Here is a 24,021-nt window from a genome sequence, read left to right as displayed (position 1 = left end):
ATCCAAGGATATTGAAGGAAGTGAAAGTAGAGATTGCAGGGGCACTGTCCATAATTTTTCAGTCTTCCCTAGACTCAGGGGAGGTGCCAGAGGACTGGAGAATTGCAAACATTAAGCCCTTGTTCAAAAAAGATTGTAAGGATAAGCCCAGCAATTACAGACTAGTCAGCTTAACTTCAGTGGTGGGCAAGATTCTAGAAACAATTACTCGGGATAGAATTAGTAGTCACATGGAAAAATATGGATTGATAAGGAAGACCCAGCATGGATTTCTAAAGGGAAATTTCGTGTTTAAGTAACCTGCTGTAGTTTTTGAAGAGGTAACAGAAAAGATCAATGAGGGTAATGCTGTTGATGTGGTGTACATGGACTTTCAGAAGGCATTTGATACAGTGCCACACAACAGACTTATGAGAAAAGTTATTGCTCATGGAATAAAAGGGACAGTAACAATGTGGATACAAAATTGGCTGAAAAATAGGAGGCAGAGAGCAATGGTCAATGGATATTTTTCAGACTGGAGGAAGGTATGTAGTGGAGTTCCCCAGAGTTGGTATTGGGACACTTGCTTTCCCTGATGTAAATGAACGATCTAGATCTTGGTGTGCAGAGGACAATTTCAAAGTTTGCGGATGATACGAAGCTTGGGAGTGTTGTAAGCTGTGAGGAGGACAGTGCATAACTTTAAGAGGACATAGACAAGATGGTGGAGTGGGCAATAGGTGACAGATGAAGTTCAATGCAGAGAAGTGTGAGGTGATGCATTTTGGTAGGGAGAGCATGGACAGACAATATAAAATAAGGGATGAAATTTTGAAGGGAGTGCAGGAGCAGAAAGACCTGGGTGTATATGTGCATAGATCATTGAAGGTGGCAGGACAGGTGGAGAGGGCAGTTATTAAAGCATATAGTAGCCTGGGCTTTATTAATAGGGACATAGAATACAAGAGCAGGGAGGTTATACTGAATATATATAAGACACTCGTTAGACTGCAGCTGGATAGTATGTACAGTTCTGGATGTCACATTATAGTTAGGATGTAAACATATTAGAGTGAGTACAGAAGAGGTTTACAAGAATGGTTCCAGGGATGAGAAACTTCAGTTATGAAGATAGATTGGAAAGGTTGGGACTGTTCTCCTTGGAGAGAAGGCGGCTAAGAGGAGATTTGATACAGATGTTCAAAATCATGAGGGGGCTGGACAGAGTAGATAGGGAGAAACTGTTCCCGCTTGTAAAAGGATCAAGAACGAGAGGGCACAGATTTAAAGTGATTTACAAAAGAAGCAAATGTGATGTGAGAAAAAACTTTTCCACACAACGAGTGGTTCAGGTCGGGAATACACAGCCTGGAAGTGTGGTGGAGGCAGGTTCAATCAATGCATTCAAGAGGGCATTAGGTGATTATGTGAATAGAAACAATGTGCGAGGGTACACGGAAAGGCAGCGCAATAGCTCTTGGTCATAATGCTCATTTGGAGAGCTGGTGGGCCGAGTGGCCTCCTCCTGTGCCATTAAAATTCTGTGATTCTGTAATCTATTGCACTACCTCGATCAACACTTTGTTACTTGGAAGAATTCAATCAAGTTCGACTCCAAAACATCAATACTGACTCTTTTTTGTTTGGACTTCCAAATTAAAGTTTATTTGTTCCTGATAATGGTTTTCAGTAATTCCTCCACTAATGATTTTAGGTTGACTGGCTTATTGTTTCCTGGCTTATCCCTCTCCCCTTTCTTGAATATGATAGCAAACCTCCAGTCCATACTTCTGTATGGGTTAAAAGCTTATGACCATTGCTTCTAACAGCAACCCAGCATGCATTCCATCTGGACCAGGTGACTTATCAACTTTCAATAATGCTAATCTTTTTTAGACATCTTCTCTATTAGTATCCTCTCCAGAACTTATTGCGCCTCTTTTAGCGTAATCTTCACATTATCTACATCCTACGTGAAAACAGATGCAAAGTAGTCATTTACTACTTTAGCCACAATTCTGCCTCTTACTACTTTAGCCATAATTCTGCCTCTATGTGAAATTTTCTTTTGGGTCCTTAACAGACCCAACTTTCTTCCCCTAGGTAACCTCTTACATTTTATGTGACTATTTTATGGTTCAATTTAATTTTGCCTGCTAATTTTTTTCCATACCCTCCCTTTGGTTCCTGTATCAACTTATTAAATTCCTTCCTGTACTTACCATAATCATTCTGATAATGAGCTGAACCTTGCTCTTTTCATTTGTTATAAGTCTACTTTTTCTGCTTCAATGTTAACCTTCATTTCTTTGTCAAATAGAATTAGCATTAGCTTTGGACGCTTTATCATTTTCTATTTCTGTGGGGCGAGAGCATGTGAGAATGCGAGTGAAATAATATCTGCAGCGAAAGCTGAGCATTTGAAGCGGAGAGGTCTACCTCCTGGATATTGATAGTAAATAATTCAAGCTCTCTAACAATATGAAGGACGAAGGTACTGTAAGCAGTAGACATGCATGATGTGGTTGACTCAATTTCCCTTGTCTGGCTGATAAGATCATTAAGCTTTTTCTAGCATTGAATGGCCAAGATCATAGGATCATTTAAAAAAAAGGAACGAGAGTAAGCCATTTGGCCCATCAAACCTGCTCTGCCACTCAATAAGATCATGGCTGATCTGATTGTGGCCTTAATTCCACTTGCCTGCCTGTCCCCCATAAGCCTTGACTCCACTGTCAATCAAAAATCTAACTCAGCTTTGAATATAGAAACATAGGAAATAGGAGTAGGCCATTCAGTCCTTTGAGCCTGCTCCGCCATTCATTATGACCATGGCTGATCATCCAACTCAATAGCCTGCTCCCACTTTCTCCCCATATCCTTTGATCCCTTTCGCCCCAAGAGCTATATCTAACTCCTTCTTGAAATCATACAATGTTTTGCCCTCAACTACTTTCTGTGGTAGCGAATTCCACAGGCTCACCACTCTCTGGGTGAAGAAATTTCTCCTCATCTCAGTCCTAAATGGTCTACCCCGTATCCTCAGACTGTGACCCCTGGTTCTGGACTTCCCCACCATCGGGAACATCCTTCCTGCATCTACCTTGTCTAGTCCTGTTAGAATTTTATAGGTCTCTATGAGATCCCCCAGGACATGAGGACACCCAGGTCTCGTTGCAAATTCCCCACTCTCAATTTATAGCCGCACAGGTAATAATCTGCCTTCCTGTTTTTACTACCAAAGTGGATAACCTCACATTTATCCACATTATACTGCATCTGCCACGCATTTACCCACTCACTCAGCTTCTCCAAATCACACTGAAGCATCTCTGCATCCTCCTCACAGCTCACCCTCCCACCCAGCTTTGTGTCATCTGCAAATTTGGAGATATTACATTTAATTCCCTCATCTAAATCATTAATATATATTGTGAATAGCTGGGGTCCCAGCACCGATCCCTGCGGTACCCCACCAGTCACTGCCTGCCATTTGGAAAAAGACTCATTTATTCCTACTCTTTGTTTCATGTTTGCCAATCAGTTTTCTATCCATCTCAATACACTACCCCCAATCCCATGCGCTTTAATTTTACACACCAATCTCTTATGTGGGACTTTGTCAAAAGCCTTCTGAAAGTCCAAATAAACCACATCCACTGGCTCCCCCTCATCAACTCTACTAGTCACATACTCGAAAAGTTCCAGTAGATTTGTCAAGCATGATTTCCCTTTCATAAATCCATGCTGACTCTGTCTGATTCTGCCACTGTTTTCCATGTGCTTAGCTATTAAATCTTTTATAATGGACTCTAGAATTTTCTCCACTATCGACGTCAGGCTGACTGGTCTATAATTCCCTGCTTTCTCTCTACCTTCCTTTTTAAATAGTGGGGTTACATTAGCTACCCTCCAATCTGTAGGAACTGTTCCAGAGTCTACAGAGTCTCGGAAGATGACCACCAATGCATCCACTATTTCTAGGGCCACTTCCTTAAGTACTCTGGAATGTAGATTATCAGGCCCTGGGGATTTATCGGCCTTCAATCCCAAATTTCTCCAACACCATTTCCCTACTAATACGGATTTCTTTCAGTTCCGCCCTCTCACTAAACCCTGTGTTCCCCAACATTTTTGGTATGTTTGTGTCCCCCTTTGTGAAGACAGAACCAAAGCATGTAGTTAGTTGGTCAGCCATTTCTTTGTTCCACATTATTAATTCCCCTGTTTCTGACCATAAGGGACCTACATTGGTCTTCACCAATTTTTCTCTTCACATACCTATGGAAACTTTTATAGTCAGTTTTTATGTTCCCCACAAGCTTACTCTCGTACTCTATTTTCCCCTTCTTAATCAATCCCTTGGTCCTCCTTTGCTGAATTTTAAAGTGCTCCCAATCCTCAGGTCTGTTGTTTTTTCTGGCCAATTTGTATGCCTCTTCCTTGGATTTAATGCTATCTCTAATTTCCCTAGTAAGCCATGGTTTGACCACCTTTCCTATTTTACTTTTGCGCCAGACAGGAATAAACAATTGTTGCAGTTCACCCATGCGCTCTTTGAATGTTTGCCATTGCTATCCACCATCATCCCTTTAAGTAACGTTTCCCAATCCATCATAGCCAACTCACGTCTCATACCACCGTAGTTTCCTTTATTAAGATTCAGGGCCCAAGTCTCAGGATCAACTATGTCACTCTCCATCTTGATGAAAAATTCTATCATATTATGGTCGCTCATTCCACGCACAACTGGATTGCCAATTATTCCTTTCTCATTACACAATATCCAGTCTAGGATGGCTTGTCCTCTCATTGGTTCCTCAACGTATTGGTCCAGAAAACCATCCTGTATACACTCCAGGAATTCCTCCTCTACAGTATTGTTACTAATTTGATTTGCCCAATCTATATGCAGATTAAAGTCATCCATAATTACAGATGTTCCTTTATTGCATGCGTCTCTAATTTCCTGTTTAATGCCATTCCCAACATCACCACTACAGCTTAGGGGTCTATGTACAACCCCCACTAATATTTTTTGCCCCTTAATGTTTCTCAGCTCTATCCACACAGATTCCACATCTTCGGAGCTAATATCTTTCCTCACTATTGCGTTAATTTCCTCTTTAACCAGCAATGCAACACCACCGCCTTTTCCTTTTTGTCTGTCCTTCCTAAATACTGAATACCCCTGGATGTTCAGTTCCCATCCCTGATCACCCTGCAGCCATGTCTCCATAATCCCGACTATATCATACCTGTTTACATCTATTTGCGCGGTTAATTCATCCACTTTATTGCGAATGCTCCTCGCGTTAAGGCACAAAGCCTTAAGGCTTGTCTTTTTAACATTACTTGTCCCGTTCCCACTATTTTTCACTGAGGCCCTGTTTGATTCTTGCCTTTGATTTCTCTGCCTATCACTTTTCTTATTCCCCTTTCTGTCTTTTGTTCTTTTCCTTGATTCCCCCTCCTCTGACCCCTTGCATAAGTTCCCATCCCCCTGCCATTTTAGTTTAAATCCTTCTCAATCACTCTAGCAAATATTCCCCCTTGGTCTTCAGTCCCGGTCCTGCCCAGGTGTAACCCGTCCAGTTTGTACTGGTCCCACCTCCCCCAGAACCGGTCCTAATGTCACAGGAATCTGAAACCCTCCCCTTCACACCATCTCTTCAGCCACGTATTCATCCGATATATCCTGCTATTTCTACTCTGACTAGCATGTGGCACTGGTAGTAATCCTGAGATCACTACCTTTGAGGTCCTACTTTTCAACTTACTTCCTAACTCCCTATATTCTGCTTTTAGGACCTCATCCCTTTTTTTAACCTATGTCATTTGTACCAATGTGTACCACGATCACTGGCTGTTCACCCTCCCCCTTCAGAACGTCCTGTAACCGCTCTGAGACATCCTTGACCCTAGCACCAGGGAGGCAACACACCATCCTGGAGCCTCGTTTGCGGCCACAAAACGCCTATCTATTCCCCTTACAATTGAATCCCCTATAACTATTGCATTCCCACACTTTTTACTCCTCCCCTGTGCAGCAGAGCCAACCGTGGTGCAACGAATGTGGCTGTTGCTGCTTTCCCCTGAGAGACCATTCCCCCCAACAGTATCCAAAGCAGTATATCTGTTTTGCAGGGGAATAGCCACAGGAGATTCCTGCACTGCTTGCCTAGTCCTCTTGCTCTGCCTGGTGGTCACCCATTCCCTTCCTGCCTGTGGATTCTTAGCCTGCGGTGTGAGCCCCGTCTCTATACGTGTTATTCACAATACTCTCCGCCTCGTGGATGCTCCACAGTGTCCCCCACCGCCGCTCCAGCTCCGAAACCTGGGCTCTCAGGAGCTGCAGCTGGAGACACTTCCTGCACACGTGTTGGCCCCATGCATGGAAATGTTCCTAGCTTCCCACGTAGAGCAGGAGGAGCACACCACAGCTTTGAGCTCTCCTGCCATGACTTACCCCTTTAAATTAATTTAAACCTTTTGGAAGATACTTAATATCAAATAATATCAATTACTCTAGGGTCCTTCTTCCCTGCTCCTTGTTGTTATACAATATAGCCCTTACAAATGATGAACCACAAAATAAGACCTTAAAAACTACGTGATAAAAGTAGTAAATGCTTACTCGACTGTACTGTCGGTACTCAAAGGATCAGCTTGTTCCCTCCTCACCGATCTCCCTCAGTCACCAAACTCCAACTTGACATTCTATCCGTGACATATTACCAGATCTAAAACAGCCTGTTCTCTGGTTGGTTCCAGAACATGTTGATCTAAAAAACTGTCCTGAATATACTCTATGAATTCATCCTCCAGGTTATTTTTGCCAATTTGATTCGTCAAAACCATATGATGATTAAAATCACCCACGATTATTGTAATACCTTCCTTAGAAACCACCATTATTTCTTGATTTATACTCTGTCCTACAAAGTAGCTGTCAGGGAGCCTATAAATCACTCCAACCAGTGATTTCTTTCCTTTGCTATTTCTTATCCCCTTCCAAACCGATTCTACATTTTGATTCTCCGAACCAAGGTCATCTTTCACTACTGTACTGATCTCATCCTTTATTAACAGAGCCATTCCAACTCTTTTTCCTTTCTTCCTGTCCTTCTGAAATGTCAAATACCCTTGAATAGTCAGGTCCCAGCCGTGGTCACTTTGTAACCATGTCTTTGCAATGGCTATCATATCATACTCATTTACTTCTTTTTGTGCTATCAATTCATCCATCTTGTTACGAATGCCGTGTGCATTCAGATAGAGCTTTTAATTCTGTCTTTTTATCATTTTTCCCCACTCTCACCTTATTTGCTGGTGTACTCTTACATTTGCACGCTTTGTTCCTTCCTATCACACACTGGTCATCAATACCGTATTACTACCCTGTACCATTGCCTTGTCCTTTCTTTTATTTTCCATATTTCGCCTCATGTGAACGCCACCCCCCCAAATATTTAGTTTATAGCCCTCTCTACAGCCCTAGTTATATGATTTGCCAGGACACTGCTCCCAAAGTGTTTCAGGTAAAAGCTGTCCCAGCAGTACAGCTCCCTTTTTCCCCAGTACCGGTGCCAATGCCCCATGAATCGAAACTTATTTCTCCAACACCAATCTTTGAGACACACATTCAACTCTCTAAACTTAGGAACATAGGAGCAGGAGTAGGCCATTCAGCCCATTGAGTCTGCTCCGTCATTCAATACGATCATGGCTGATCATCCATTTCAATGCCTTCTTCCCACACTATCATCCCTCTATCCCTTCACAACATTGGTATTTAGAAATCTGTCAATCTCTGCTTTAAGCATATACAATGACTGAGCTTCCACAGCCCTCAAGGGTAAAGAATTTCAAAGATTCACAACCCTCTGAGTAAAAAAAATTATCTCGGTCCTAAGTGGCTTCCCCTTTATTTTGAAATTGTGTCCCCAAGTTCTAGACTCCCTAACCAGGGGTAACATCTTACCTGTATCTACCCTGTCTATTCCTTGAAGTATTTTGTAGGTTTCAATGGGATCACCACTCGTTCTTCGAAACTCTAGAGAATACAGATCCAGTTTCCCCAATCTCTCTTCATAGGGCAGTCCCGCCATCCTGGGAACCAAGTCTGGAGAACCTTCGTTGCACTTCCTCTATGGCAAGAATATCCTTCTTAAGGTGAGGAGACCGAAACTGCACACAGTACTCCAGGTGTGGTCGAACAAAGGCTCTATACAATTGAAGCAAGACTTCACTACTGCTGTACTCAAATCCTCTTGCGATAAAGGCTAATATACCATTAGCCTTCCTAATTGCTTGCTGTACCTAAGTAGCTTTCAGTGACTTATTGACGAAGACACCCAGGTCCCTTTGTACATTCACACTTTCTAATCTCTCACCATTTATGAAATACTCTGCACATCTGTTCCTCCAACCAAAGTGTATAACCTCAATTTTTCTACATTATATTCTATCTGCCATGTTCTTGCCCACTCACTAAGTTTGTCCAAATCCCCTTGAAGCTGCTTTGCAACTTCCTCAACACATATTCCTACCTAGCTTTGTGTCATCCGTGAACTTGGAAATATAGATTTGGTCCCCACATCCAAATCATTAATATATATTGTGGACAGCTGGGCTCCAAGTACCGATCCTTGTGGTACCCCACTAGTCACAGCCTGCCAATGCGAGAATGACCCATTTATTCCTACTCTGTTTTCTGCCTGTTAACTAATCCTGAATCCATGCCAGCATGATACCTCCTATCCCATGTGCTTAATTTTGCTAACCAACCTCCTGTGGGGAATTTATCAAAAGCCTTCTGAAAATCAAAGTACACTCCCCTTCATCAATTCTGTTAGTAACATCCTCAAAAAAACTCCAGGTTCGTCAACATGATTTCCCATTCATAAATCCATGTTGACTATGCCCAATCGGATCATTATTATCCAAGTGTCCATTTATCACATCCTTTACAACATATTCCAGCATTTTCCCTGCTCCTGATGTAAGGCTAACATGTCTGTAGTTCCCCATTTTCTCTCTCCCTCCCTTTTTAAATAGTAGGGTGACATTTGCTATCTTCCAATCTGCAGGAACCATTCCAGAACTGTAGAATTTTGGAAGATGATCACCAATGCATCTACCATCTCCATAGCTACCTCTTTCAACACTCTGGGATGTAGAATGTCATCTTCAGTTGCATTAATTTCTCCAATACAACCTTTGTACTGATCATTTCCTTCAATCCCTCATTCACCCTAGTCCCTTGGATGTCCAGTTCTGGGCGATTTCTTGTATCTTCCCCAGTGAAGACAGACACAAACTAATCAGTTAGCTTCTCTGCCATTTCTCTAGTCCCCATTTTAAATTCTCCTGTACCCACATTTATCTTAGCCAAAACATTTCCTTTTTGTAAACCTATAGAAGCTTTCACAGTCCATTTTTATGTTCCTTGCTAGTTTACATTCATATTCTATTCCCCTTTTATCAGTTTCTTGGTACTCCTGTATTCTAAAATGCTCCCAATTCTCAGGTTTACTACTATTTCTGGCAACTTTATAGGCCTTTTCTTTTAATCTTATACAATCCTTAGCTTCCTTTGTTTTCCACGCTTGATTGACTTTTCTTTTTGAGTTTTTGTGCCTTAAGGGAATGTATATTTGCTGTAAACAATGCAATAGTTCTTTAAAGACTATCCATTGCCTGTGTACCACCATGCCTTTTCATGTATTTTCTCAATTCAACTCAGACAATTTGCCCCTCATACCGTCATAATTTCCTTTATTCAAATGTAATGCCCTAGCTTCAGAATGAACTACCTTGCTTTCAAACATAATATAAAATTCTATCATATTATGGTCACGCATCCCTAAAGGTTCTTTTACAACAAATTATTAATTAACCCTTTCTTGTTACATAAAACTAGATCTAAAATAGCCTGTTCTCTAGTCAACATACTGCTCTATAAAAACCATCCCTAAAACACTCCAAAAAACTCAACTTCCGCAGCATTGATGCTCATTAGATTTACCCAGTCTATATGCAGATTGAGGTTCCCCATGGTTATTGTACTAACCATGCTACACAGAACCATAAAACCATAGAAAGGTTACAGTGCAGAAAGAGGCCATTCAACCTATTGGGGTGAAATCTGTCCCCATTGGGCGGGCTGGGAGGGAGCGGGCGCAGCCGATCACTGCCTGCAATCGGCTGTGCGCCGCCATTTTATGCACGAATGAGCGCAGAAATCTCCAAGGCATGGAGCTGCCTCAGGGAGATTAATTTGATTATGAAAGATTGAAATAAAGAAAAATGAACTTATTCAGACATGTCCCTTCATGTGACAGTGCCACGTGAGCTGGGACATGTCAATGAATTTTAATAAAATTTTTAAATTAAACTTATAAACCCTTCTTGAAACCTCATCCCACCCATGGTGGTTCCATGAAAAATGCAAAGGTCGCCAGAGTTCTTCGCCTGCCCGCCAACCTTAAAGTTGGACCGGCAACCCTGTTAATGACTTTAATGAGGGGAATAATGGCCTTAACAAGCCTTCGACAGCTCGGTGGGCGCGCAGCCGACTCCGGTGCATGCCCGCTGAACTGAAGGTTGGAACGACGCGTGGTGACATCGGGACGCATGCCGACCAGAAGATTCAGGCCATCGTATCTGCTCGGGCCAAAAAGAGAAAAAAATGAGCCACTCATTTTAATCCCATTTTCCAGCACCTGGTCTGTAGCCTTGCAGGTTACAGAACTTCAGATGGTGATCCAGGTACCTTTTAAATAAGTTGAGCGTTTTCAGCCTAAATCACCAACTTAGGCAGTGAATTTTAGATGCCCACCACCCTTTGGATGAAAAGGTTTTTCCTCATGTCCCCTCTAATGCTTCTACCAATCACCTTAAATCCATGCCCCCCTGGTAATTGCCCCTCAGCTAAGGGAAACAAGTCTTTCCTGCCTATCCTGTCTAGGCCCCTCGTAATCTTGTACACCTCAATTAGGTCACTCCTTAGCTTCCTCTGTTCTAAGGAAAACAACCTTAGCCTATCCAATCTCTCCTCACAGCTGCAATTTTCAAACCCTGGCACCATTCTTGTAAATCTCCTCTGTACTCTCTCCAGGGCAATTATGTCCTTCCTGTAATGTGGTGACCAGAACTATACACAAAATTCCAGCTGTGGCCTAACCAGCGTTTTATACAGTCCCATCATTGCATCCCTGCTTTTGTATTCAATACCTCGCCCAATAATGGAAAGCATTCCATGTGCTTTCTTGACCACCTTGCCCACCCGTCCTTCCACTGTCAAGGACCTGTGGACATGTACTCCAAGGTCTCTCACTTCCTCAACCATGCTCAATAGCTTCCCGTTTATTGAGTATTCCTTTGCTTTGTTTGCCCTCCTAAAATGCATTACTTCACACTTTTCCGGATTGAATTCCATTTGCCACTTTTCTGCCCACTCAACCAAACCATTGATATCATTCTGGAGCCGACAGTAATCCTCTTCACTATCAACTCGGCCAATTTTTGTGTCATCTACAAATTTCTCAATCATGCCTCCTACATTTAAGTCTAAACAATTAATACATACAACTAACAGCAAAGGCCTCAACGCTGAACCCTGTGGAACACCACTGGAAACCGTTTACCATTTGCAACAACATCCATCGACCATTACCCTTTGTTTCCTGTCACTGCCAATTTTGGATTCAACCTGCCACCTTCCCCTGTATCCCATGAGATCTCACTTTCCTGACCAGTCTTCCATGTGGGACCGTGTCAAATGCCTTACTGAAATCCATGTAGACAAATCCACTACACTACCTACATCAATCCTCCTTGTTACTTCCTCAAAAAATTCTATTAAGTTAGGAAGGCATGATCTTCCCCTAACAAAACCATTTCAGAGGGCAGTTAAGATTCAACCACATCGCTGTGGGTCCAGAGTCACATATAGGCCGACCAGATAAGGAGGTCAGATTTCCTTCCCTAAAGAACATTAATGAACCAGATCGGTTGTCATAAAAACCTATGATAGTTGCCATGGTCACCCAATGAAACGAGCTTTATATACCAGATTTATTAATTGAACACAAATTCCACCAGCTGCATGGTAGGATTGAACCCACATCTCAGGGCATTAGCCTGGACCTCTGGATTACTAGTCCAGTGACAGTGCTGTTACACCCCATGTCCTCAAATGTTGCATCTAGTCGTGACATAATAAACAAATATTGTGAAATTACTGTATTTTAATCAAGCTTTTAAATTTGTAATGGCTAACTAACACAGAAATAGCTTGACAAACTTCCTAATGGCTCTGAGTTTACCAATGAATAACTGAACCAAGTTATACAATTATGGATAAGGGTCTTAGCAATAGTGGGGCTAGGTAGATCAGAGGTAGACTAGATGTGGAATTTGAAGCTCAGCTCAGGATTGAATAGACATTAAGGTTTTGCACCATCTAGTTCAGCCTGAGCAAGTATCTGGAGAAATGAAGAGAGCCAAGACAAAAGGCACATAGCTTTTGGCTTAGAGTTGGATGCCTGTCTCAGTCGAAGTGCTTGAATCTCATTCCAAACATCCTGGTGAGTGCAGGCGAAACTTCAACCGTAAATTCTGAATTGATATCCAATGGGATACGTGCATCTGGCACATGTGGGTGCTGCCTCTTCTTTGCCGATTGTGAGGGCCCATAAAACAATCCTATTGTATAGGGGTAACCATTGTCGTCATTGACTGTTCCTTGATTCAAGGATGATGTCTACTCAGGGTCGCAAGTTTCAGACATGGGTATTCATGTGACTGAACAGGCCAATTCTCGACCAGCAGATCTTTGACCACATGGGACAGGATGCCCCACAAGGTAGTGGGATGAGGAGTGCAGGATTTGCTTCCTTTTCTTTCCTTCTCTGTCGCTGCTCTGCCTCATTAAGACATTGCGACTCATAAGCATGATGCAGCTTGATGGTCAAATTGTCACCATTCTGAACGATTAGTAGCAAGCACCTCCCATGTCAATACTGCCATGCTTCAAGTCGAGCTTCAGAGTGCATTTGAATCTTTTTCCTCCCCTGGATCGCTGGCTATTTGAGAGTTGAGAAAACAGGACCTGGCAGAGGAGGCACTTTTTGACCATCTGGATACAATGTGCATTTCATCAAAGTTGATTTTGCAGGAGTTTTGACTGAACGCTTGTCGAACTGGCTTCAAGAACGACACTAGCTTTTGTTCAACTATCCTCTCATTGAATCCAGACAGTGCAGTGTTGATGGAATTTAGCACTCTTATGTGTCACTGGTATACAGTCCTGGTCTTACTGAAATATAGGAGCTTGGTGACGACAATTGCTCTGTAAACTAGGACTTTTGCTGACTTGTGGAGGTCTTCGTTGTGAAACACTCACTGTCATAGTTTGTAGAAGGCTGAGCTGACACAGCTGATCTGGTGTTGGTTCTCCTCATTAATGGTAGCCTTTTGAGAGAGATGGCTGCCAAGGTATGGGAAGTGCTCAACCTATTCCAGAATCTATCCATCGGCATATATGGGAGATAGAATATTTGGCTGACCAGGTGTGGGTTGATATGAGTTTTGTTTGAACAAGTTTCTTGTATGCAGAATTGAAGAAATTGAGCAGCCTGCAATACTGCTGAAGAGTGGGCAATGACATAGCAACAGTAGATCATACATGTCTATAGTGGTCAGTTTAATTTTGGCAACTTTTGGAGGTGACTGAGGTTAAAGGGTTTTCCATCTAAGTGATAGCTAATCATCTGCCCTCTGGCATGATGGGGCTAACCATGCTATCCCCTGTATAAAGATAGTTATGGCCAGGAAAGGAGCACTCACATTTCAGCCTACCAGATGCTTAATTAGTCTACAAATCCTTCCGCTGCCCCCCATTTTATTCTCAAGCAGAGTGTGAAGCCATGAAAAACCCGACAAACTGCCAATAGTTCTGTGATAAAAACAAAATGCTGGAAGCAGTCAAAAAATCGGGCAGTATCTGTGGAGAGAAAAACAGTTAACATATCAGGTCTGTGACCCTTCGTCGGACCTGAAACGCTAACTCTGTTTTTCTCTCCACAGATGTTGCCTGACCTTTTTCAGTAGTTCCAGAATTTTCTGTTTTTATTTCAGATTTCCAACATCTGCAGTATTTTACTTTTGTACCAATAGTTCCAGCCTGGGAGAACATTTTAGATGATCATGATTTTAACTAATTCAGTTCATTCCAATCCATTGCTCAATTCAAATACTGATCCAAAAACATTAGACCTTATTGCGCCTAAGAGAATGCTTATTCAAGTTAGATAGCTTAGCATAACAAGTTCCCCTGTACAATATGTGTAACGGTCTTCTGTTTTTATTAGAAGTTTAAACTAGTTAATTACAAACTTTCAGCAAATGAGACAGCCCAACACTACAAGTCGTGAATTTTAGCAAAAATACCTGCATGAGCTCAAATATTTCTTTCTTTGTGCTTTTAGGTTCCAGAAAAAATCCATAAGGGTAGGAGCACTTCAGGATACGTCGTGTTTTCAAGAGTTCAAGTACTGCTTCTTCAATAAAAGTGGTATCGGGGGACCCACCTTCAACTGAGAAGATAAAGCAAGATATATTACATCTACTGAAGAATGACATTTCTCTTTTTGGAGAACAAGCCTCTCAACATACTGTTTATTGCTTCCTGAGAAATGATAGCAATCAACAAAGGAACAGCTGAAGTAGCTGCGTCCAAGCTCCCTGATTAACTATGCCAAAGCATTTCAGGGTTTTAAAATACCTTAATTTCCCATTAAATAGTATTTAATGTATCTAAGTCCTATTTTATAAACAAAAAATAAGGATTGAACGACAGTGAGCTAGAAAAGTTGTAGGTGAAGTTAGTTTGGAGGATATGAACTTAGGACCTATTAAGTATAGTGCTCCAATATAAAATAGTAATTTTAATTCAGAAAATACAGGTTCCTCTATTGGAACAATGGAAAAATTCACACTGGCATAGCAATGGTGCTGCAGGACACGTTTTCCAAGTTTTTGCCCTTGAAGGTTGCATAGGTGTCCATCATGGAGCTTCAGGGGCGACACATAGTTTAAATCCATGATCCCAGTAATTCCATATGTATCAAGCTGCTAACACATCTTGGTGTTTCAATTTAAGATGTGTCTACCCACAAGCCAATTGTGCTAAAAAACATCCTTTCCAAACCTTCAGGCCCATAAAATTTAAACAAACCAGTAAATAAGACCAAGTTGCCTGGGCTTTTAGGGCTAGATTACATGGGCTCACACTACTTGACCATAGATCAGATAACCCTGGTCTCGGAAGATGAGAACAATGTGGAAGCAGAACATGGAACTTCACTTTTCAGTCTAGCTGTATTGCTTGATGCTGACCACTAGGTGCAGTGTAAACTGAATAATGGCATTATAGAGTGGATTCCTTGATTGTTAACAAAAAAATACTTGATATGGAAGTAATGTGGGGAGTCTCACACAGCTGAATGATTTGACTCTTATTTGCCTATTTCAGTCTTCTCCAGTAGAATTTGCGTCCATTACTCTTCACAATGCTGCACAATGAATCAATCAGCTTGTCTACTAATTGAACTCCCTAGCATATGTGCCCAGGGCTTCAGTTGAAAACTCCAGAGGTGTACCGAATTGCCCCACGACATTAACCACAGCTCTAGCCCAATTACAGAGGTGACTATGCAACACAGATTTCAGCAAAATTGCTCACTTTAAAATTAATACAGAGTCTGTATGTCTTCATGGCTTTCCCACTGGTTTTCTGGGATCTGTGGAGGTCTGGTGGCTAGAATCATGACTGGGTACATGGGAAATTGGTAAGCTGAAAAATCAAACTGTGCAGGCCTGTCTAATTTTGCTGGCAGGAGGGACATACCCCAAATAACAAACTTGGAGCTCTGGCTACTGCTGCTCTCCTCAATTTTGATGAGCATAAATGCATCAAAAAGATTCCATGAAGTGTTCTCTTCCCTAGCAAATACAAGCCCAACATCCATGATTAAATTATTAACTCAGTCAAGTCTGTGGTTGTTTACATGAATGGTCATTCCAGCTCTTTGATTAACCCATCAGTAGGTTTATTTTTATTAGTTAATTTTCTACGCTACCTGATGACTGGAGAGAGTGTAAAACTTGCTATCCATAGAAAACCAGAGTCTGAATGTCAATTAAAACTTTTAGAAACTAAGGCATCTTGTGTGAAAGCCCAATTGATCAGGATTATGGGCACAGGGCCATTTCTGAAATAAAGGAATTCTAAATAATTCAGTCATGAATGCAGTATTCCTAATGCAGCCAGAAACTGTAAAATGTATAGTTCTTTTGTATTTAGAGTACTTTGAGGAAATAATGCTATATTGCTTAAGGAAATGTAGTGGATCTGGCATTTGTGGATTTTCAAAAGCCTTTTGCTGGGAGGTTTGTTGCCAAAATGTAGGCACATGCTATTAATGGGAACATGGAAGCACTGAAGTGCATTTGGCTAAAGGGTAGAAAATGGTAGCGGTTAATGCATGTTTTTATTTTGGGGGAATGAAAACTGTAAATAAAAATGATCTGAACTTGGATATAGGAAGCAAAATATCAGTTTGCGAGAACATACAAATTAACAGAAGAGGACTGTAAATGACTCAGAAGGAAATAGACAAGTGAATAGATTGGACAGATAGATATTGAATGAAGTTTAAAAGGAAAGGTGTGATGTGACACATTAAGAGAGAAAGAATGAGAGGAAACAAATTCAGTGTTCAAAAAGTAGTGCAAGGGCAGACAGACTCAAGGGCCAGATTCTTACAATTGAGGTTTAGAGGATTGGTAAGTTTTGGGACTGTCTTTAATTTAAGGTAAAATGAAGGGGATCACAAAACCTGTTCTGAAGTCTGGCTGACTTGCTGCTTGCTGCCTGGGTGGTTTGATTATCAGAGAGTCAAGTGGGTCTAGACGGTTTTATTGGGAAGAAGATGCAAGGTGTTTACACTTGGAGACAATGGCTGCAGGCTGTGTGCTAACAGTGGATAGACTGAGACTCTCCAAAGTCCAAGAAAATTGTTGAGAATGTTAGGTTATAAACAGATGTGCTTTGAACTGTTCATTTAGTTCTAAGGTGAAAGACAGTTGGGCTCACAAGGATATCTAATTGGCATTTCTACCCGGATACGAGACCCATGTGATTCACATTGCCATGGAGATGGGATTTGAGAGGGGAAGAGTCCAAAACATCTCTGAGGACCCTCAGATAAGGTTAGTCAGCCAGGGTCTAGGACAGAGAGATCAGCTGGAGGCTGAAGGTCTCAATGGATCAATCAATGCGGATGGGAGCTTGTGCTTGGATTGCAACGACCAAATTCTTGAGGAGTTGAAATGAGGCTGGGAGATTCACCTAGCATGCACCAGGAGGAAGAATTTCCAAGGGAAAAAAAACCCTTTACTGTGAGAGAGAATTCTGAAATTACAAGTTAGCAGGCTGAGAAGGGGAAAGAACAGAAGTAAACTCTCAGGAGATAAGAAGCACTTTAGACTGATTCTGTGAGAACTAACTATCAAATTAAAGAACAGTGTAAAGTGAGGTGCATTTTTCAGTTCTGCTAAAGGTAAAAAGATAAAAGTTCTGTTCTGTGGTTCAATGTTTAAACTGCCTACAAAAATAGTGCCTAGTCACGGTGCTTTTAGTCTTGTGTTACAGTAAAAAGTCTTAGAATGTGAAACCTTGTCAGCTATTAAATGGAAGTTCGAATTTCTTTTAAAAAGTTATTGGTCTCTATGGAGATTCTAACAGGATACACACACCATTAAAAATGAACCAACAAGTTGATAAAAAGATTGTGGGCAAGATTTTTTGCTCGGTGTGCACCTGACATGCCCAAGTGTAAAATAGCGTGTGATGACGTCGAGAGAGCGTTCTGACATCATTGCGCACTTGTGCAATATTTCGGTCAGTGGGCGTGCGCAAAAGTTGGCAGCACACCTGGCGACAATTAAGAAGCCTATAAAGGCCATTAATTAATTAACCTGGATTTTTCGCGGCTTGTCCAATGTTACAGTTGGCGGGCATGCGAATTGGCCAGGCGGCCTTTGGATTTTTGAGGAAACCGCATCCACGGGTGGGATGAGGTTTCCGATATTAATTTTTTTTTAAATCGTTTGGGCAGAATCTTTATAATCTATATGTTTAGGTGAGTGAGTCCAATGTGTGGACATTTTTTTCTGCATTTTAAAATCTTCATTTGATGGTTTTAAATTCTCCAGCTCCCTTAGGCAGCTCTCTGCCTTCAGGGATTTTCATTGCACATTCCCCTGTCCCCACGTTGGCTTCAGCACTCGCCTTTCTCCTGTCCCCACCGTGGCAACGCTGAGCATTTCAGCGCGCATTTCACGCTGGCTGGCCATTAATTGGTCAGCCAGAGTGAAATAGTGGTAGGGGCCAATCGCGGGCGGCGGGCCGTTTCCTGGTTGCTTCCGGGCCCGTCCACCGCGCCCATCCAACGACCTCAAAATTCGTCCCTGTATTTTATAAATAGAGAGAGGTATAAAGGCAGAGGTAATGCCAAACTTGAACAAATCATTGGCAAGGCTGCAGTAAAATAGTGTGCTCAGTTTCACGTAGCTAATTTTAAGATATCAGGGCATAGAGCAAACACAGAAAATGTTTATTTTGATGACACCAGTTAAAAACATCTTCAGTTTGAAGGACAGACTAGAGACAGGGGACTCTTTTCAATCAAACTGAAAGTTAACAGGAGATCTGATAATTGCTCAAAATTACAAAGGGCTTTAATAAGGTAAATAGTTAAAATATATTTCCACTGTCTGGCAAGTCAGTAACCACAGAATATAAAATTAAGCTGACTGCTGAAAAAATTAAGGGGAAAGATATCAAAATTACTAATAGATTTTAAAATAAAAAAATTAAAGGAGACCAGTCAGTCTTCTGCCATATTACATTAAGAGAGCCAAGGTTAACTGTAGCAGACAGATGAAGTAGAGTTAGTGAACAGGGAATATTTGGACTGTGGTCTACAGATGCAATTCAAATTCCACAATCAAGTCATTTTAAAAAAATAAAGCTTTTTTTTAAACAATACTTGGATTTTATGTTTTAAACAGCGAAATGTGCAGTTATTCAGGGTGCAGGAAACAGGTAGTTGGAACATAGAAATTTCCCTGCAGCACAGACTGAGGAGCTGGATGACTCAAAATTGAGATGCTACAAGATCACCACGAGCAGGAGGGTATAATTACAGTGTGACAAGTTTACATACTAAATTTCCATTATAAATGTGACCACAAGAATTTATATCAACAAAATGTTGACACAAAAGTGCAACAAAAATGTGACATTGCAATGAAAACGTGACAACAGAAAGTAAGGTTTTGTATACAGGAAGTGGGTGCAGATTGAAGATCTTGAGGAAAGTGCAAGAACAGTGGACTAAGTAAACTGCTCTTTCAGAAAGCTGCCACGGTCTTTATGGGTCAAAAAGCTGCCTTCTGTGCTGTAAAATTATATATAAGAAAAAAAATCTGCTAAGGAATTCCTTCCAGGCCAGTGTTTTACAGTGTATATCAGGTTAGCAGCCACTAGCCAATTATTGACTTTATTTCACTTACCTCCTTTTAGAGCTCTGCTTAGTTGTTCCATCTTTTCTTTGGCAGTTTTCAGAAGACGTTGCTCTAACTGATAAATGACAAAAAGGGCCTATTTGTACTTGGATTCAAAATTGGCAGTACTAAAATACAAATATTCTTTCTGTAACATACCTTATAACTATGCTCATGGTTTTTAAATCTTGTGTAGTAGTGCATAAATCTGTCAAGTTCCTGAAATTTCTTGTGCTTTTTCTCAGCCTGAAACAGAAGACGTATTTTCTAACTTAGTGTGTGCATTTCTTTAAAAAAATCCCAAGAATCAGAGGACTTTAAAAAATATAAACAATGACTACTAAAAAAGATTGAGATAAGCACTAGTTGAATTATTCAATATTAAGTCAAAAGTCAAGAGAAATAAAAAAAACCTAAAAGGACAAGCTAAAAATGTCAAATTTAAAAGAAAACAATAGTAATTGAAATGTTTAAGATTTTACCTATGATCCATTTTGTGATTTTGTACCTTTATTAAAAGCACATTTTAGTCTAACATACTATGTTGGAAAACTATTATCACCATTTTTCTCCCTTGCTCCATGAACCCCATCACCCCCTGTCCTTACTTAGCACATGACTAAGGAGAGGGTGAAGTATTAGTCTTGGAAGACACAAAGAACAAACCACAGAATCTGGAAGGAGACAATCACAATAGGAGGTATGCTGAAACCATTAACACATTCATTTTATTTTCCACTTTTAAAAAAAATGCTTACCTCAGCTGTCATTTCCTTGGACTGTTCTTCAACCTGTTGGATGACTTCATATCGAGTACATCTATAATAACCTCCAGTGGATGAGCTGTGCTTTTTCCATTCTTCCAAACAAATCCAACAAAAATCGTACTTGCACTGTGGAGAAAGATAGCAACCTTTTGTTTTTCCTCTTTCCACTCAAATATCTAACAATATTCCTAAAAGATTATCAATGAAGCAATGTAACATTATGCAAGAAAAAATCAGCAGCCTCATTAAATATATTGACGATTAAATTTAAACAATATCTTGTGAATGATACAGTCGATGACTTACCCGCTACAGTGTTACTTCCAAAACCTTTAATGTGGCATTACTAATTATCTTGTGAGAAAATGTCATACATAACCCACACTGCACATGTTTATTTGGACTTCTGGACAATCAACTGATAAAGCGCAGTGCTCTCTCAAAATTAAATGTTATTAAATACAATGATAAATTTATCAGGATACATTTCAAAGAAAAATAATGACGCAAAAAGTTTTTAATACAACTCACTTATCATGGCTTTGCCCAAGTTACAAACATTTCATGCTCACCAAATGGCTCACACAATATGGTCAGTGACTGTGCTACCTTAGCTAGAGGCACCCAACAATTTCTGCGTGTCCAGATAAGTACAGCAAAGTTAGTATAATTAAACACAAGATCCTATTCTGCAACGTACTGCTTCATCACCACAGATGCCTACCAAAGATACGATCACATGGTTGCGCATGATATATTCCAAAAACTATTGACAATGGAAGTTGCTACATTTAGATAGACATTAAATTGGTAACGGCCTATTTGGGATGCAAACTCAATTCAGGGGAGTTTGTAACAGTGCTAAACCCAAGGAAAATTATGCAGTGTGAAAGTTCAAAAATATAAAGCAATATTACTCAAGTCACTATTTGGAATAAAAACATGTGACAGAATTTTACAGCCCCTCCCACAGGCAGGATTTTCCGCTCCTGCCGAAGTCAAAGGACTTTTGAACATTTTACGGCCCCGGAAATTCCGCCCATGGAGGCGGAAGTAATTCTGCCAAAATAGGAAAATGACTGAAAAGGAAAAGAAATAAACCGTGAGCTGAAGTATGTTTCAAAGAAACCAAAATTAGAAGCTGAACATGGCATTCAATGTCTAAAAGAAGAAGAATTTGCTTATTTGTCTATGTCAACTATTTGTTACAAAATGCCCAATTAAGGACTCGCGTTGAAAGTAAATGTGGCATTATCATTTTGCCAGACCAAACAGATTATAGAAAAAAATTCCACTTCATCCTCACAAACACAAAACTGTGCCAATATATAGCATATTTGCCCTACATGCAAAGAGTGAAACATTGCTTTCAAATAATTTAGATTAAGCTGAGCAATTTCTCTCTACACAGTCAGTTACATTGCTTACCTTGGCACATTGCATGTGATTGCAGCCCTCATTCTTTTGAATTGGAGATTTGCAGTTGGCGCACGGTTTAGAGTTAGACAACAACCAAAGACAGTTGGCAGCATCTTCAAATGCTTCATTTACACCAGCAACTATTAGCACAACAGAATATGGTTAGCAAAACAAAAGGAGTTAAGTAACTATCAATTTACTATTTCTAATCCCTTAAAACGTTTCACATTGCAGAAAGCGATAAATTACACACGTTGCCTATATTTTAGGCTATATTCAATATGGGTTGCTACAGCAATGAAGCACACAGGCTTGTTTTCTGATCTTAATTATATTACCATGGAAAATGACAGAGAGCTCAGGAATAATTAAGCGTATAACTCAACCAGACCACAATCATGCGTTCGCTGAGCTTGCAACCTTGACAAAAGATGAACAGCGGTTAGCTACAGCAAATGCGGATCTTGGAAAAAAAACAGGTAGATAAAGAGAAAAAAACAGCATGTTGCATTTTATGGCCAGAATATAACGCTTGTTGGGCAGGCGCCTGCCCAACCTGACGGGCATAAAATGAAGCGTGATGATGTCGGGCGAGTGTCCTGATGTCATCGAGCACTCGCGCGGTATTTCGGTCGACAGCGTGCCAGCGACAATTAAAAGGCCTATTAAGGCCATTAAAGTTATAATTGAAAGAAATTTTGTGCTGCCCGTCCAACCTTACAGTTGGGGGGGTAGGCGAAAAGGCCAAGCGGCCTTTGTATTTTTTATGAAACCTCACCCACAGATGAGATGAGGTTTCCAACAGCAAATAAAAATAAAATAAACATTTTTAACAAGCTCCTCAGGGAGCTTGTCCAACGTGCAGCTGCGCACATGTGCAGACTTGCATTCTTGCCTTCCTCACCAGCTCCCCCTTTCCTACCCCCACACAGGCAGTGCTAAGCGCTACCGCGCGCATTTCACGTTGGGAAGGCCTTAATTGGCCCGCCCAGCATGAAATCGTGGTCCAGCCCCGATCCCCGACCACCCCCGCCGAGGGAAAAATCCTCCCCGATAAGTCTGGGCACTGAACTCCAAGGAATGGAAGTAAAGTTGAATTTTTACAAAGCATTGTTTAGGTGTTGTACTGACTACCCCCATTACAGTAATGACATTACAGTCAGACTATACAGTGTATAGCCTAGATTTAAAGGGATGATGCTAGAAATGTAAATCTACAGCTACAAGAGAACAGTGAAAATACTGGGGTTATTTCCAGTGCAACAGGAAATTTAACAGGTGCTCAAAATTTGGAAAAGTTTTGATAGGATATATTCATGGGAGGAGGCTGGAGGAGAAGAGAGACAACTTTACTGGTAAAAGTGACCAGTTTTGTTTTATAAAGTGCATTTTTTGTTCATTTTCTTCCCCCATTGCAAGTGACTATAGCACAATACAATAAACCATTTAAGAAGAAATTTTGATGGTGTAGAAGCAATGGGAGACCCAACAAAAGAAAGCATGGACTGGGTTGAAGAAGGGTAGAGATCGAGATGCATATGGTGAAATGTTCAAATTTCATGAACTACAGAAACGTTGAAGTCTTCAAAGAATCAGAAGACAATGTGAAGCAACAATCTTACGTTCTTCTGGTTTCATTTCTGTAATCTTTTGTAGCCAGTTTTTCCATGTTTGACAATCACAGGGTTCGTGGGCTTCTCCTAGACACTCCCTATGAGAAATAATATATTAACATCGTAAAATGAATCAGTTGATATAACTCATGTATAAAACATTTCCAGTTATGATTTGATTTGGAACTAAAGATTTAAGATGTTGGCAGCCCAGTGATGCAGTGCATTAGTCATGCATTATGGCAGTGCACTAAGTGAAAGAATGAGGGACCTTTGCATCAATATTTCAGGCAGATTCTGATCTCAGTTAAGGTATTTGAAAGTGGCATTGAGTGGAGGAGACATTGATTTTGTAGGAAAGGAAAGAAGAAATGCAGTAGTGGTTTAAAGTTAGCAGCTTGAGTCAGTATATTTGATTCAAGGACAGGTCACTTGCCTATCTTCTCCACAAGAGAAGAGTAGAAAACATAGGACACAAGGAATACAGATAGTGAACTGTGAGGAAGGAGAGAGAGATTTACAGTGCAGAGCAAGTGAAAGTGCACTACCTAGACATATTTTACACAAGTTTTCCCTTTTTTTGCCCTTTTATCCTCTATTTT

General features: G+C 40.8%; 1 protein-coding gene across 5 annotated transcripts in view; it reads right to left on the bottom strand.

Moving 5' to 3' along the window:
• LOC144678690 (ankyrin repeat and IBR domain-containing protein 1-like) overlaps positions 1 to 24,021 on the bottom strand; it is a 155,176-nt gene that overhangs the window by 14,381 nt on the left and 116,774 nt on the right. For all 5 annotated transcript variants that reach the window (XM_078538481.1, XM_078538484.1, XM_078538483.1 and 2 more), the window contains 6 exons: positions 23,429 to 23,517; positions 21,816 to 21,946; positions 20,379 to 20,513; positions 19,780 to 19,866; positions 19,630 to 19,696; positions 14,440 to 14,585 (listed from right to left, as the gene is read on the bottom strand). In XM_078538481.1, the coding sequence (XP_078394607.1) occupies positions 14,440 to 14,585; positions 19,630 to 19,696; positions 19,780 to 19,866; positions 20,379 to 20,513; positions 21,816 to 21,946; positions 23,429 to 23,517 (655 nt within the window). The remainder of the gene's footprint in view (positions 1 to 14,439; positions 14,586 to 19,629; positions 19,697 to 19,779; positions 19,867 to 20,378; positions 20,514 to 21,815; positions 21,947 to 23,428; positions 23,518 to 24,021) is intronic.

Source organism: Cetorhinus maximus, chromosome 3 (genome assembly GCF_964194155.1).
Source record: "Cetorhinus maximus chromosome 3, sCetMax3.hap1.1, whole genome shotgun sequence".
Taxonomy (NCBI): domain Eukaryota; kingdom Metazoa; phylum Chordata; class Chondrichthyes; order Lamniformes; family Cetorhinidae; genus Cetorhinus; species Cetorhinus maximus.
This window is presented reverse-complemented; position numbering and strand designations above follow the sequence as displayed.